Source organism: Peromyscus californicus, unplaced genomic scaffold (assembly GCF_007827085.1).
Source record: "Peromyscus californicus insignis strain IS unplaced genomic scaffold, ASM782708v3 Scaffold_11__1_contigs__length_118956290, whole genome shotgun sequence".
Classification (NCBI taxonomy): domain Eukaryota; kingdom Metazoa; phylum Chordata; class Mammalia; order Rodentia; family Cricetidae; genus Peromyscus; species Peromyscus californicus.
This window is the reverse complement of record NW_026294402.1, coordinates 16138009-16155065: the sequence shown is the minus strand read 5'-3', so window position 1 is coordinate 16155065 and position 17057 is coordinate 16138009. Positions and strand designations below refer to the sequence as shown.

At 51.1% G+C, this 17057-nt stretch overlaps 1 protein-coding gene across 1 annotated transcript; it reads right to left on the bottom strand.

The window, feature by feature from the left end:
• Positions 1 to 3102: 3102 nt before the first annotated feature.
• On the bottom strand, positions 3103 to 16616 carry Pin1 (peptidylprolyl cis/trans isomerase, NIMA-interacting 1). The gene is made up of 4 exons (XM_052753559.1): positions 16484 to 16616; positions 11901 to 12119; positions 4436 to 4546; positions 3103 to 3631 (listed from the first exon to the last, which is right to left on the bottom strand). The coding sequence occupies exons 1-4, from the start codon at positions 16539 to 16541 to the stop codon at positions 3522 to 3524; spliced, it is 498 nt and encodes a 165-aa protein (XP_052609519.1). The 5' UTR covers positions 16542 to 16616; the 3' UTR covers positions 3103 to 3521.
• Positions 16617 to 17057: the final 441 nt, after the last annotated feature.

The following is a 17057-nucleotide window of genomic DNA, read 5'->3' as shown; positions in this document are numbered from 1 at the left end:
CTGGGAGGTGGTTAGGCTGAAATGCAGGCGTCAGGTATTCCTCCTTAGGTAACCTCCTGTACCTAGCAATTATTTCTCATTTTTCCTTAATAAATCTACTCACAGTGTTTAAACAACAAAAAAAAGCACACTAACCCCCCCCTCCCCCCCGCAAAAAAAAAAACAAACAACAAAAACAGAGGGAGGGTGGCAGGACAGGAATAAGATAAAGGCTTAATTAGGAAACAGGTGTCCATGGAGCACAGGCTGGCCTTTTGTACTAAAAATGACCTTGAGCTTCTGGTCCTCCTGCTTCCACCTCCACCGCCATGCCGGGTTTATGTGGTACCGAGGGTGGAGCCCAGGGGTCACTCACGCTAGACACTCTGCCAACAGAGCCACAGCACGATGAAGGCTTTATGTCAGCCAGATCTGCCTGTGGGTCTCAACCCCTTGCCAAACCTCTATCTCTAAAATTATTTATGAAGTAGCAATGAAAATAATCTTATGGTTGGGGGGTCACCACAACATGAGGAGCTGTATTAAAGAGTGGCAGCGTTAGGAAGGGTGAAGACCACTAGGCTAGATGAGGCTGGGGCCGAGGTGTCATAAAAAATGAGGGATGAGTCAGTAGTGAGTGATGTGCAGGGCTTCCATCTGGAATGGGGGTAGTGATACATGCCACCTCCCCATCCCCCTTGTCAGCCCACTGAACCCAGAGCAGGAACAGCATGTGAAGATCTCCACTGACCCTGACCCCACCCTGCTGAGGCCACCAGGAGGCTGCTGTCCCCATCTCTAATTAATGGCCTCTGTGATTAAATCATCTCCGGGAACTTGGACTTGGATGCCATATTGGGAAGGAAACCCATGAATAATGAATGGGGCTGCCTAATGCACTCATTTAAAACCAATTTCTAAAGGCATCCTCACAAAGAGCAATTAATTCCCACGTAAGTGAACAAGCGTGACACTGGGGGGGGGGGGGCGACTAAAGTCCTGGATTAGCATGAGGAGATAGACTTTATGCCACTAAAAACAGCAAAGGCTTGGCATGGAGGCACCCACTAGTCATCCCAGTTCTTGGGAGGCTGATGTCACCTGGGTGAGACCTTGTCTCAAAATCCCAAATAAGAAAAAGGAGTTTGGATGCCTCCTGCCTGTGACTTGTACTCAAAATGGTCGTGGTCTCAGATACAGAGAATGAGGCTTCAGAGTTCTAGCCTTTGCAGAGTACGCTTGTGCCTAGAGACATGTCCCCACAAGGACAAGTCTGTCACGCGTGGGCACGGAGTGTTTACTTGGGCCAGAGCATCTGGCAGCATATCTACCCGCTGTATCACTCTTACACACGTGCACACTCACTGCATACACACACCTGAATAACTACAAAAGGATGAGCGAGCAGTCCTACCCTCATCACTTATCCATCACTGCCAGATTCACTTGTGTCTGTCTTCAGCTATGTGGTGCTGAATTAACCAACTTTCCCTAAACCACAGATGAGCATTTGGCTATAGTCAGGAAGCTGCCATTCCCTACTGCAGCAAAAACCCAGATTCCCCGGTGTCTGGTCTGAGAAGAACCCATTAAGAATGAGCAGCGGAGTCTGCACAAAGAGGGGGTAGGGGTAGGGGAGGGAGGGAGGGAAGGCGATAGGGAAGGAGGGATGCTAAACTGTTGCCATCCTAAAGGCCCAGGATTTATAGCCAGTTCCCAGTAGCAGGTCTGGGTGGGAACTTGGAGCAGGTGAGGGAAACCACAGGTAGTTAATAATACATGTTGGGGACACCGAGTGGGCTCCTGGGGAACATTTATCTAACAGCAATGTTCAGTCTTGGGTTTTCACTACTGTTATGGAGACAAGGGAAGGGGTTGGCTGGGGTCCAAAAGGACAGACCCCACAGAGGGTCGGGATCATACAGAACAGTTACCAAGTCACATGGTCATACCCAGGGATGCACAAATTACCACTGTGGTAATATCTGCCTCTTGCAGGCAGTGGTCCAGAAGTGGCAGCAGCCCTGGGGAGATCGTTCCAGAGCTCTTGCTGCTACAAGCCAGGATAGGGCTCCTCTCTTTGCCCCAAAAGATATTTGGAGGGGTTCCACTGCCTCCCGACCCCACACCCAACTGTTGCAAGACAGCAAAGCAGCGACTGCTTGCCTGAGTACCCGCTGGCCCACTGGAGAACATTTTGCTGGAGGTATAGCCAGCTCAGCTCAGCCGAGATGGGAAGAAACTCATTAAACCTTCCTAATGACAAATGCTCCAGCAGGCAGCTGGCAAAGAGCGATTGCTGTAGAAAGCAGCCAGATGGGAGCAGGCTCAGGTGACTGTTCACGAGACTCAGGCCTGTGGGGAGGGAGGGCTCCCTTGGGGTCCAGGCTTAATATTGCTCTGGTCCCCAAGCCTTACTGGTTGCAGCCACCACCACTACCCAGGCTGGCCCCATCACTTGTGGGTTAGACAGAGACCTGATTGAATTCTGAGCCCTCAGGCCAAGCTAGGCTCAGGGGCAGTCTGAAGAGACATGGCCCCCTAGCCAATGGGAGAGCCCCTTCCTTCTCCTCCCACCTGCCACTCAAAGCAGCATCCATTCCCCAGCTCCCTCTACCAGGATCCCTGCTCTTCTGGGAGCTGACAAAGCCCCCCCTCCTCCAGTCGAAGGGGCCTCTGTTGCCACGGAAACAGCATCTGGAGGGTGCTAGGTCTGGTGGCTGAACCCAGGAATAACCAGCCAGAAGTGGGTGGCAGATGCTGGATGCAATATGTTCTCACCAATAAGCAGTCTCTGTATGTGCAGGGGATGGGGTGTGCTAAGTCAGGTGCTGAGCTGGGTTCCCCCAGGATCTCTCCAGACCTACCAGCTAGAATTGGGATGTGTGTGTGGGTGGTGTGTGTATCCTTGAACAGTCTCCAGGAGGCTTGGCGTAACTGGGTCTGGACTGGTGGGTCCCAGAGGTACCGTGCTGCCCAGGAAGTCTAGCTAGTGGGAAAAATTCTTGCCAGCACCCCCAAGCCCTGGAAAAGGTGGTTTCTTGGGGCATGGTGGGTGACAGTTCCCTCCCCGAGACAGGGCCCACACCTCACCAGGAAGGTAATGAGATACAGGACCACCAATCAGTGGTTCCAGATTTAATGGAAGATGCATGGGGCGCTGCATCACACCCTGAGGCTGAGTTGCTGCATCACCAGGTGTGGAGCGTCTGCTTTTTGCAACTGAACAGAGAAACGGAGCATATAACTAACAAGAAACAAGGCCCTCCTGCCTGCCTCTGGGATCTGGGGAGTCAGGTCACTTCTGACTCCCTGAGCCTGGGGGCCTCCATACCCCCATTGCCCTTATGAAGTTAATTTCTTCAGAAGGAGCCTGGCTAGGATAGCCCCAACTGGGGTCAAACAGGGAGCAGGAAGCTCAGAGTCCCTATCTCAGAGCCCCTCTCCCAGCCATTTAGGAACAATAAATACTGTGTGACAGTAGCAGGAAGGGCGTCCATGGGCTGCTTGGCAGCCCGAGCAGGCTGGCCAGGTGCCTGCCCTCATTCTGTGCGCAGGATGATATGGATGCCCGAATCTGTGAACACTGGCCCACTCATCTCCCCTGTCCGTAGAGCAAATGATGCATCTTCAAACGGTTTCTGCATCTGACCTGTGTGAAACAGCAGAGGTGGTGGGGGTCAGGCGTGGTTGCATGGCAGATGGGCTCCTGCCGCACCTAGTCTCAAGCATATTCATCACAGGGTTTATGGCCCTGTCACTGCAGTGCTGAGCTGCGGCCCAGCTGAGGGCCACAGGCCCATTAAGGAGGCTCTGGGAAGCCCAAGGACAGCATGAAGGATGGCAGGCAGAGCTGTGCCGTGTATTTAGACACACTGCATGATGAACTCTCCTGGTTCCCAGCCGAGCATCATCTATCCTGCAGGGAGCTTGGGCTGACAGCAGAGGGCTTTGCTAGGCTCCCTCTCCCAGGCAGGTGCCCACACCTCGCACTCTCAGCCCATGCCAAGGAGATGAAGGACAGGGAGGAGGAGGAGGGGATCCTGATTTCCTCTGCCCTTGGCAGACAAGTCTGAGCTCTGGGCTGCCTATCTGGTCCTGACCTTGCCTCGCTTGCCTGTGTCCCCCCCCCCCCCCCCGCCAAAGGGGAGAATAGGATTCTGGGTGACAAGCCCTGAAGTTCTCAGGGATCCCGTCCGATAGCTCTATCAGGAGATGGCAATGACAGAACAGAGTCACCTTGATGGGCCTGTGAGGGGGACAATGATCCTGGAGGGAAGAGACCGGTGAGGTTGTATATCCCTTTTGCAGCACAAAAAAACACAGGCCAGGAAGCCTGAGGGCTGTGCTGCCACCTGGTGGACCAGGAAGGCACAGAGTAGGGCTTCCCTCCCTTCTTGGACCCAACCACCCCAACACTAGAGGGAAGGGGCCGGGTGTACCCGCTCTTGCCCACCTCTGCTGAAGGCACCCAGGTCTCCTCTGGCTTTGGCAGAGCTGCAATCGCTGAACTGTGAGGCCAGAGATTCAAAGTCTTCTTCTCCTGACTTAATCTTCTGGATGTAGCCTGCAGGGACACAAGAGGAGAGCCCCATGTCAGAGACACAGGGGCCCGCCAGGACACAGGGAGAGCAAGCCACTCCTAGGAGCTGGTGAGGCCTGGCCTGTGCACCGTGTTCCCTATAAAGACATGCTGCTGCCCTCTCACAACACCTCCCACCCCTCATGCCCAAGCAATCACACCTGTGTCCTTATCATGTGCACCCATGAAGACGGTCCTCTCACATGCATGTCCCCAGGGTGCAAACCTGTCAGCCATCCCCATGCTCCTGTGGCCATACTATTACCTTAATAGCTGGGCTAGTCACCCACAGATGCACAAGAATATAAGCACCCACACACGCACTCTGTGACCGCTTTTCAGCCCTGGACACAGAGTTGGAACCTCACAGCAGATGGCTGCCCACCCCTAGTCCTGGGGCAGTCTCAAGGTTCTGGAGACCGCAGGTGGCTAGCATGCAGCCAAGCTCTGCACAGGAGCTGGTGACATCTTCAGCTGTGGGCATCAGGAGTCCCCACCTGTGCAACATGGGAGGCAGAGCAGAGCGCTCACTAGGACATTTTGAAGAGACTCTGGGGTGAGGCTGTAAGGGCTGTGTGTGAGCACCAGCACAATTGTCCCACACTATATTGGCAGCCCCCAGGAGGCATTAAAACATCTCCCCTGGGCTGTGACTCTCCTTCAGGGTTAGGAGGTCAGGGCTGCAGGGAGGAAGGTATTCGAAGTGACTGAAGCAAAGTCTCAAAATAACAACAACAAAGTCATGTGTCAAAGTCTGACTGTGTTCCATCCCTGGAACCCACAACAGTGGAAGGAGAGAGCCACTTCTGTAAGATGTCCTCTAACCTTCAAACACACTCACCAACCACCAAACCCCATCAAAACAAACAAACAAACAAACAAACAAACAACAAAATGTAAAGGACCTAGGCTCAGGGGAGTGCGACCACAGCACCATGTCTGTATGACTCATGTCTCAGGAGCAGGATGCACATGCATGCGGATATGCGGAGACTATGTTATGCACACACAGACACGTGCTAGGTGGGGAGTTGCCAGGCACCTGAGTCCAGGCAGTGCCTGAGGTGGGCAAAAAAGCCTGTGACACATAATACATCTTGTCTCCTACTCCCGCCCAACCTGTAGCCACCATACACACAGACTCCCAGGGCAGCCACCCTGGCCTGTGCAGCCCTCAAAGCTTTCCCAGAGAGCCTGGCAGAGACTACCCAGGGGACTCTGTCCTTTTATCTGAGACAGAGCCTCCTATGCAGTTTGGGCTATCCTCGAACCCTCAACCTTCCTGCCTCATTAGGCTCCACAATGAGCTCTTTGCAGATGAGGATGGCCTGACACAGCTGCTGCTGGACTTCCACCCACCCTTCCCTCCTGATCTCTGAAAGGCTTCTGAACACCTGTGAGCTGTCCAGTGTGCACAGCACTGAAGGTCCCAACTGGTGCTTTTCTGACAAGGGGTATTATTAGCTGCTCTCACCAGTGCCTTGAGGCCCAGGAACCCAGGCACTTCCCAGGGGCTCTGAGCCTCAGGCTCCCGCAGGGCAGGCAGTAGGACTGAGAGCCCAGGAGTCATCCCTATCTGAATGCATTGCATAGTAGCTACCTTGGTGTTTGGTCTACACACTGCCAGGGTACACCTGACTACCAGTGGCTTCCCAACTCCTCTCTGTTCTGCCTATACTTGCTGCCTTGGTCAAGAACTGGGTGTCACCACAAAGCACTTCATAGAGTCTGTCAGAGGCACACAAGCCATGTGGTTTGACTTCTGGAAGCCACCCCTGGTATTAAGAGTCCCTGTGTACAGAATGAATCGTAACAGTGATCCTGACCTGGTAAACTCCTGCTTCTCCTCTCCCTGGATGCCTGGCTGTGTTCCCAGCCCCACCTTCACAGCACTGAACTCCCCATATTCTTCTGTGGAGATCAAAGGTTCTACCCAAGATCTGCCCACCTCCAGCCTATGTCCACCTGGACGTAGCCACAGGGATCTGTAGATGGGATAGCCAGGGTTTCTTTCTTAAAATTCATTTTTATTTTATGTATACTGGTGTTTGCCTCCATATATGTCTGTGTGACAGTGTCACATTTGGAGTTACAGACAGCTGATAGCTACCATGTGGGTGCTGGGAATTGAACTTGGGTCCTCTGGAAGAGCAGTCAGTGCTCTTAATAGCTGAGCCATCTCTCCAGCCCCCACACCCTCCAGCCATAGTTTCTTACACATTGTCAAGCTATAGCTGTTTAATAATGAAAGCACTGAGCTGAGTGGTACATGCCTACAGTCCTGTTACTCAGGACACTGAGGCAGTCTAGGCTACATAATGAGATACTGTCTCAAAAAAGAAAGGAAATCTACCCAGGTGTAGATTTGTTTACCACTGTTTCCCACCCTGTACTAGACCTGTGCACAAGACAGGAGTCCCTGGAGGCCAAGGAATTCATGAGTAAGTGAAGCAGAAGTTAGCTGGGAGGAAGGAGAGAGGGATCCATCACTATTCTTCACAGAGACACTGCCATCTCTTGTTTTTTGTCACCTGAACCTCTGTATTCAAGAGATGAGGCCAGACTTCCTGGGCTTCCTCCAGGACAAATCCCAGCCTCACTGGGAGGTGAGGAGGAAGCAACTCCTCTGAGGGTACCTGCCCAATTTGGCCAACAGCATCCAGCCAGGACTCTGAGAACTCTGCCCCTTGGAGCAGCCTCTCCAGAGCTCCCACACTGGAACAGAGTCCTCTACTTGCCCTGGGGTTGCAGTGGTTTGAATACAGAAAGCCCCATAGGCTCATATATTTGAATGCTTAGTCACTAAGGAGTGGAACTGTTTGACAGGATTAGAAGGATTAGGAGGTGTGGCCTTGCTGGAGAAAGTGTATTGCCAGGGGTTGGCTTTGAGGTTTCAAAAGCCCACACCAGGCCCAGTGTTACTCCTTCTCTCTCTGCCTGCCTGCCGGCCTGCGGATCAGATATCAAGTTCTCAGCTACTTGTCCAGTGCCATTTGTGCCACCATGCTCCCTGCTATGACGATAATGGACAAACTTCTGAAATGGAAAACAATCCCCAATTAAATGCTTTCTTTTGTAAGAGTTGCTTTGGTCATGGTGTCTCTTCATAGCAATAGAACAAAGACAAGAGTGTTCAGGAGCTCCCCAGATAGCAAGCCTAACAGACGAATGTCCATCTCTGCAGACTTGTGTGGGCTCAGCAGTCCCTAAGTTTCAGAAGGGAGTCAGGCCCAGCTCTAACTCCAGCTGCTGGGATCTGATCCTGTTCTGTGGTTCCTCAGCCTTATGAATATCCAGTGGCTGAGGGGAGGGGTGATTCTGCTTCTGGGAGCCTCATGAAATGACTGGCCTATGAATTGGGGCACTGGGGAGCCATGGAGATGGTTCAGTGGGTAAAGGTACTTGTGCCATCCCTGACTATTTGAGCTCCATCCTCAGGATCCCCACAATGGAACAGGAGAACCAACTCCTGCTGTACGTTTTCCTCTAACCTCAACATGCCTGCGGTGGCATGCTTGCACACATACAAATAAATGAGTGTAAAAGAAAAAAAAAATAATAGGTTAATGGGAGCTCTCACTTCAGAGGGTGATTCTGAGGGATGAATGAGTGACTGCCATAGTCAAGCCTGATTCAGGGCAGAACAAGTCCTTGACAGACATAAATGCTCATTGCTCTGCTATAGGCTGCATGACAACGTCCCGATATTCACTATGAAGAAGACCTGGCTCCTGGTATGACTATCCTTGGAGATAAGGAGTCTACAAGGGTGGGCCCTGAAATGATAAGGACTTGTTCATGAAAAGAGACACAGCCAGGCTAAGGTTTGAGCTCAGTTGGCAGAGTGCTTGCCTTCCTGCACCAGGCCCCAGGTTCAATCTCCAAACTAGGATGGCAGAGCAAACCTATAATCTCAGCACTCAGGAGCTAGAGGTGGACAGGTCAGAAGTTCAGGGTCACCCTTGGCTACACAGGGAGTTTAAGGTTAGCCTGGGCTGCATAAACTCTATCATTAAAGGGAAGGGGGAGGGGGCATAAAGATAGCCAAGATCACCAAAGACACAACAGAAGCAGCAGCTGTCTGCAAGACAAGAAAAGCAATCTCACCAAGAACCTGAGGGGAAAAGGGAGAAAGGCACAGGTCTGTGGTGGTTGGTGAGAGTGAATCTAGGGAAAAGCACAGGCACAGACTTTTCCAGAACCGTGAGAAAAGAAACTTCTGTCACCCAAGCTACCTAGCTTGTGGCATTGTGTTACAGCAGACTAAGGGACAGAATGAACCAAAAGAGTGTTTCCTCACCCTAAAAATGTTTAAGACAATCCCCTTGCCCATTCTAAAGAATCAAAGGTTCTCCCAGATCACAGGTGACCCATAGGGGAAGGGTCTGGTCAGGGAAGATGTAACATCATTGGGTGTGTCATCCTAAAAGACCCAAGACCCAGCAGGAGGGGCCCAGAGACCCAGCCATAGGTCATCAGGCTGGATATTATCACTCCACCAGAGGAGATGGCTGAACCTTGAAGCCTAGAAAGGGTGATGCTTATACTCTTGTTCTGGGCCTCCCAGGGTTCTCAGGGTTTGGATAAGCAGGGACAGAGCAAGAGAACAGGGAGCTAGGGCCTGTCCACAGCTTGGCTGACTCAGACAAGGACATGGTAATGTCACCAGCTGGGCCTCAGGTTTCTTCTGGCTGTTGCCCAGCAGCTATACCCAGTGCTGAAAAAGGAGCCGCGGCAGGGATGCAGAGGTGCTGCTTCCAAAGCGGGCAGTCTGTTTCCTCAGGGCAGAGGGAACCTGATGGTACCTTCCAGACAAAGGTACCAAGCAACTGGGAGACACCACCTGTATCACCATTACCTGATCCCCTTGCAATAAGCTCTGGGTTTAAGGAGAGCCATTGTCTCAAGAAAACAAAACAAAACAAAAAAACAAAACAAAACAAACAAACAAAACAAACCCAACAAACAAACATGGAACTGGATTGAAGGGCCAGTGGTTCAATGATGGTTTTTTTGTTCATTTGTTTCTCGTTTCTTGCCTTTATAACTCAACACAGAATTTTCTTTTTGGACCCAGGTTTGGTTCCCAGAACATATATGGCAGATCACAACTGCCTGTTTCTCTAGTTCCAGGGGATCTGATGCCTTCTTCTAGCCTTCATGGGTAGCAGGTACACGTGTGGTGTACGTACATACAAGTAGGTATTCACACATACACATAAAGTAATCTTAACAAACAAATCACACAAAGGGCCAGCAAGATGGCTTAGCGGGTGATTGCATTTGCTACGAAGTCAGATGATCTGAATTTAATCCCCAGGACTCACATGGTAAGTGGGAGCTCACCCCTGAGAATTGTCCTTTGACTTCCACACTTGAACATGTGCATTCCCACATACATGTACGTGTACACATGTACACATACACACACACACACACACACACACACACACACACACACACACACACACACACACGCACACTGAAGAGATGTTTTAGAGGTTAAGAGCACTGGCTGCTCTTACAAAATACCTGGGTTCAATTCCCAACACCCACATTGTAGCTCACAAACCTACCTCCAATTTTAGGAAATGCAATGCCTTCTCCTAGCCTCCTCTGTTCCAGGCACACACATGGTACACATACACAGATGCAGGCAAAAGACCCATACATATATTTATCAAAAATAGGTAGTTTTAAAAAATCCCAAAACAAACGAAGAATGAACAACAAAGTCTGCCAACCTTGCTGTAAATTATAAAGAAAGAAGCAGAAGAGAAGGGACCAGCTCTGTGCTTGCCAGACCCACCCACAGATGGCCAGGTCCCTCCCTCCCTAATGACCGAAACTGCCTCTCATCTGGCTACAGGGGTCCTTGGGGTAGTTATAAATTAATGCTCATTTTATAGAAGAGAAAAATGAGTCTTGAGTGAGGCTCTGAGTCTCTCAGATCACAGAGCTTATCAGACACTGCTACTATCTAACCAGAGTATGCTGGCTTTCTAGACCTGGTCACTCCACAGAGCAAGGAGAAAGGAAAGAGAGAGAAGCCTGCATGGGCCAAGCTCATCCCAAGTACAAGCACTTCTTTCCAAGGACTTCAAATAGCCTAGGCTGGCCTCAAACTCAGTATGTGGGACCTAGACTTTAAAAAAAAAATAAAAAATAAAAAATTGCAGGGGCTGGAGAGATGGCTGCTTTTCCAGAAGTCCTGAGTTCAATTCTCAGCACCCACATGGTGGCTCACAACCATCTATAATGAGATCTGGTGCCCTCTTCTGGCCTGCAGGCATACCTGCAGGCAGAACATTGCATACATAATAAACAAACGAATTTTTTAAAAAATTGCATTTATTTGTGCACACGTGACAGTATTTTCACTGAGGTCAGAGGACAACTTGAAGGAGCTGGTTCTCTCCTTCAACTGTGTGAGTCCCAGGAACTGAACTGAGGCCCTCAGGTTCACTGGCAAGTGCCTTTGCATAATGAGACATCTTTCCAGCAGCAAGCTTGAATTTCTGATCCTTCTGTCTCTATCTCTATGCTGAGATTACAGATGCCAGGTTCACAGGGTACTCGACACTGAAGCCAGGGCTCACTGCAAGCTAGGTGAGCATGCTAACAAATGAGCTACACCCCAGTACAATACAGGCACTTACAAGTGACAGCTGAGCGGCCTGGGTGGAGGGTCTGGTGGGACTTCTACAAGGCCCCCGTGATGGGTAGCGCTTATTGTCAACTTGGCAGAACCTAAAATAACCCGGCAGATAGGCTGCTGGAATCCTGTGGGGATTATCTTGATTATGTTAATCGATATGGAACGACTGACCCAGACCGACCCTTGTTTACTTGTCGGCAGGACCATCCCCTGGGTAGGGGATTCCAGCCTAAAGAAAAGACAAGCTGAGCACTAGCACAGGCACATGTTCTTTGTTCCTGACAATATTATATGATGTCACCCACTCTTGCCTCTATGACTTTCCTGCTGTGAACTATGACCTGGAACTGTGATACGAGTCCAAACAAACCTTTCTCCCTTAAGGTGCTTATCATTTTTAGAGAACTTTTTATTGGACAGTGGGGGAGGGGCACGGCAGCACACTATCATGGTGGGCTGGGGAGGCGAGAGAACAACTCCCAGAAGTGGACTCTCCTTCACCACATGCATCCTGGGAATGGAATTCAGGTCCTCTGGTTTAGCAGCAAGTGCCGTTGCCGGCTGAACCCCCTTGCTGGCCCCTGTCAGAGTATTTTGTCACAGGAACAGGAAAAGGAACTGAGATAGCCCCCCAGCCTACCGGGGAGAAGACCCCAGCAAGCCCCCATTTCCCCCACTCACCATTGATCAGCTCCAGTGCCTCCTCCTTGCTCCTGGTAATCTTTTCCTGCCGCCAGGATGAGGGCCTCCGAGATTGACTGTGCTTTACCAGCAGGTGTGAGCAGCGCACCCTGGCCGGCTCCCCCTGGCCATTCTTGCCACTGCCTCCAACACTGCTGCCGCCGCTGGGCCGCTCCCACTGGCTGGCATTGGTGATGTGATTGAAGTAGTATACTCGGCCTGCGGGAGAGCAGCACCTAGTTCAGCTTAGGCTGGGCTGAGGAGGACTCCACCCTGAAAGCCAGGATGAGGACCTGCTTGGGAGGTGCCTTCTTCAACAGACCCATTTCCTGATTTACCCTGTGCTACAGGCTTGGGAGGATGCTGTCCCCACCAGGACCTGTCTCAGACAGGACTGTGCTAATGCTCTAGGTGGAGACAGACACTAAACCAGCAATCAGAAAAAACAGCTTCCAGGTCTGCATAAATGGCTCGGCAGGTAAAGGAACTTAACAAGCTGAGTGTGAGCTCCAGGAACTTGCCTAGTGAAAGGAGAACCCACCCACCCCAAGATGTCCTCTGACCTCCCACATGTACACATGCCATCCTACAAAATAAATAAGATCAAAAGCTCAAAAGCATCCTCAGCTACAGAGTTTGAGAGCAAACTTGGCTACATGGGATCCAATTTCAAAAGTACACAACCAAACAAATACTATGGGGCTGGGGATCCAGCGTACTGATACAGTGCTTGCCTGGCATTTGTGAGGTTTTAGGTTCAAGTCCCAGTATCACACATTCATCAAAAGGGTAAGAGTATGACTGTTTCTATCCAATTCACTGCAAACAAAACTCAGGCATCATCTCCTCTATCTCTGCTCACAGCAGCAGCAATTATATCTTGTGTATAAACAGAGGTAGATACCCTAAAGCTCTATTCTTTTTTTAGGGGGGTGGAGGGAAGAGAGAGTTCAAGACAGGGTTTCTCTGTGTAACAGCTCTGGCTGTCCTGGAACTCGTTTTATAAACCAGGTTGCCCTGAAACTCGGACATGTGCCTGCCTCTGCCTCTGGATCTCTATGGACAGGTTGCTCGATCCTCCTGCTTCAGTCCCCCAAGCGCTGGGATCACAGGCATGCACCACTTTGCCCAACTTATTTATTAAGACAAAAATCTTTATTAGTAATATTAGTAGTAGTATATTTAGTGTGTGTGCATGTGGAGATCAGACAATAACTTCTCTCTTTCCACCATGAGATCAAACACGTCTTTAGACTTGGCTGCAAGCACATTTACCCATTAAGCCATTTTCTTTCTTTTTTTCTTTTTCTTTTTAAAATTTGCTGTGTGTGTGTGTGTGGGGAGAGAGAGACAGAGAGAGAGAGACAGACAGACAGACAGCGCTGCGCGAGCTCAGATTAGTCTTGAATTTGCTGTCGTAGGATGACCTTGAACATCTGGTCTTCCTCCCTCACCCCTCTGAGTGCTGGGATTACTATCACACACTAAGATAAAGTCTTGCTGTGCAGCCCAAGCTGGCTTCCAGCTCATGATCCTTCTGCTTCAGCCTCTCAAGCACTGAGACTACACTCATGTGTCACTATGCCTAGCTCTGATATCCTTATTCTCTTGCCCCAGTTTTTCAGATGAGAAAGTTGAGGTTCAGGGAGATGGCCAGTTACTAAGGTTTTAGTTGGATTTAGCCCTAAAGTCCTTGCTCCTATCCAGGCTGCTCCATTCCCAGCCTGAGGTTGTGACCTCAAGCATAAACATGCTTCTAGGTGGGTGTGGGTGTGGCAGCACATAGCTGCATTTTCAGCACCTAAGAAGCAGAAGCGGGAAGGTCTCCAGTTCATAGTTATTCCGAGCTACGGAGACTTAAAATTGTATCTGGGTGTTATGCTTGCTCTTCTATCACCATGTGCATGCAGTGCCCACAAGGAGGTCTGAAGAGGGTGCCAAATGTCCTCAGACTGGAATTACAGACAGCAGTGAGTCTCCATGTGGGTACTGGAAATTGAACCCCTGTCCCCTAGAAGAGCAGTTTATGCTCAATCTCTGAGCCATCTCTCCAGCCCCCATAGTGAGACTCCTAAAACAAACAGAAAACCTGACCCTCTGCCTGGCAGTGGACCAATTCTTGCCATTTATTCTGTAGGACTATGATAGCCTTCTTTTGTGAATACCTAGCCCCTTTTTTCTTGGTTTTTCGAGACAGGGTTTCCCTGTGTAACAGCTCTGGCTGTCCTGGAATTCACTTTGTAGCCCAGGCTGTCCTCACACTCACAGAGATCCACCTGCCTCTGCCTCCCGAGTGCTCGTTCACCACCACCGCCCCTTTACCCAGCCCTTCTCGGTGCTAGGTCAACTATGTAACGCAGAGAGACTCTAATTCCTTGGAGTGACCCAGAATCTACTGAGTCCTTCCTTCAAGCTCCTGCCATGACCCTCCCTTCTCCGCCTCTTCTCTCTCTTTTGGTTTTTGTGAGACAGGGTTTCCCCGTGTAGTTTTGGTATGTCCTGGATCTCACTCTGTAGACCAGGCTGGCCTTGAACTCACAGAGATCCGCCTGGCTCTGCCTCCCGAGTGCTGGGATAAAAGGCGAGTGCCACCACCGCCCGGCCTTTTCTCTTTTACTATTTTTCCCCCAGTTTTTTGAGACAGGGTTTCTCTGTGTAGCCCCGGCTGTTTTGGAACTTACTCTATAGAGCAGACTGGTCTGGAACTCAGAGATCCACCTGCCTCTGCCTCCCGAGTGCTGGGATTAAAGGTGTCTGGCCACCACCACCTGGATAAAAATGTGTAGCCCAGGCTAGCCTCAAACTTGTGATCCTCCTGCCTCCACCTCCTTCAGCAAATTCTACCTGTGTACACCACCACAACCAGCTCTCCTTCACTTTTTTTGAGACAGTCTTGCAAACTTACCCTGACTGGCTTCCAACAGCAGACATCCATCCTCCTGCCTCAGCCTCCCCAGTGCTAGGCTTACAGGTGTGCCTCACCAAGCCAGGCTTTTCCCTCAAGTTTTTGGTTTACCATCTCCTTTATGCACCTCACTGTCACTTAGATGTCTCTTAGATGACATCAGTCCCCCAGTAATGCTGCTTTTTTGCTCTCCAATTTAGGCTACCAGGGTAGGGATTAAGAATAAAGCTTTGGAGCCGGGCGGTGGTGGCACACACCTTTAATTCCAGCACTTGGGAGGCAGAGCCAGGCGGATCTCTGTGAGTTCAAGGCCAACCTGGTCCACAGAGTGAGAACCAGGACAGGCACCAAAACAACAGAGACACCTAGTCTGGGGGTGGGGGAGGAGGTTCAAGGTCATCCTACGACAGCAAATTCAAGACTAGTCTGAGTTTGCACACTCTCTCTCTCTCTCTCTCTCTCTCCACACACACACACACACAGCAAATTTTAAAAAGAGAAAGAAAATGGCTTAATGGGTAAATGTGCTTGCAGCCAAGTCTAAAGACGTGTTTGATCTCATGGTGGAAAGAGAGAAGTTATTGTCTGATCTCCACATGCACACACACTAAATATACTACTACTAATATTACTAATAAAGATTCTTGTCTCAATAAATAAATTGGGCAAAGTGGTGCATGCCTGTGATCCCAGCGCTTGGGGGACTGAAGCAGGAGGATCGAGCAACTTGTTCATAGAGATCCAGTCTAACACCTTTCCACCTCCACCCCCTCCTAAAAAAGGGGAAAGAGAATAAGAACATTAAACCTGGCCATGTTAATTCAGAGAGCTAACGTATGCAGTGTCCAGGACCCTGATATTCAATAAGAATTATGAGCGAGCTCTGTAGGCAGTGGCGACCCGAGATGCCCAACCGCTCCACTGGGCGTTGCCACTGACACTGGCAAGGGGACTCTGGGGACAAGAACTCACTGCATTCCAGGGCATTCCCAGTTCCTGAACTGCATCATCTGATGAGTTCTTTCCGTGTCCTGGTCTTAGTTTACCCACTAGGAAAATGAGAGCAATTCCTTCCTTGAAAGATGGGCACGACAGAAAGGGAGGAGAGAGAACGAGCCAAGGAAAAAGGGAAGGAGAGAGGAAAGGAGAGGGAGGAGAGAGCGGACGGAGATGGAGGGAGCGAGGGAGGGTGAGGGATAGGGGACAAAAGAACCACACTGACGTACAGACTTGTGAAAGATTGAATTCTTTTCAAAGCTCTTGGCACCATGCTTGGCCCAGAGGTGAACCGGCCTGGTTATAAGCCATTGCTGCCGCAGGATCCGCGCTGGAGATGACCCGGCACGTGTCACAGATGCTGCCCGAGAACCCAGATCAGAGCGGCCCACGCCCTCTGCACCAGGTCGGGGTCTCTTCCTCCCAAGGGAACCCCGAGGTGCAGCTTCGTCTCCTAAGGGCGCCCGGGCCCAGTGGTGAGCGAGGGTCCGGGCGTGCCCGTACCTGCCCCACCTCTTGCCTCAGTTTCTGACTCTCCGGGCCCGTTACGCCGCGGAGGAGCCCAGACCTCCACGCCAGAGGCAGGGCGGTGATGCGGCCCGCCTGTCCCCGTGAGCTCGAGCCCAATTTCTGCAATCTCACGAGGCCCCGGCCCAGCCCCTGGCCGACCTCCAAGAGGTACCTGAGCTGCGACTCATGCGCTTCTCCCAGCCCGGCGGCAGCTTCTCCTCGTCCGCCATCTTCCCTCCTGCCGCAGCGCCAGCTCCGCCTCCGCGGCTTTGACCCCGCGCCAACCTGCGCCACTGTTGATTGGCTCGTCCGGTAGAGACGCCCATTGGACGGTCCCACGGCGTCTCTGGCGCTCTAGCATTTTATTGGACTCACTCGCAATTTCCTGGACCGCCCCTACACACACTCTCCGCCCCCTCACCCCGACTCACTGCTGATTGGCTCACCTGGAAGCGACGTCCATTGGACGCTCAGGCTCCCTTTAAGCGTCAAAATGTCTCTGCAAACCTTCTTGGTGGGCTTAGCCCAGAGAATAGAGCTTATTGATTGGCTCCTGCTGCAGCCAATCCCGCCTTATTGAGCCGCTCTCGGAGGTCGGCCAGCCTCCACGCGGAAGCGGCTCTCTAGCAAGGAGGTATTTGGTGCTTTTGCTGTATTTTGCCGTTGCCATAGTAATGCAGTTGCCTTGGCGACGAGAAGCTAAGTGCCCAAAGCCTAAATTTGGCTTTTCAGTTCTCCCTCATCCC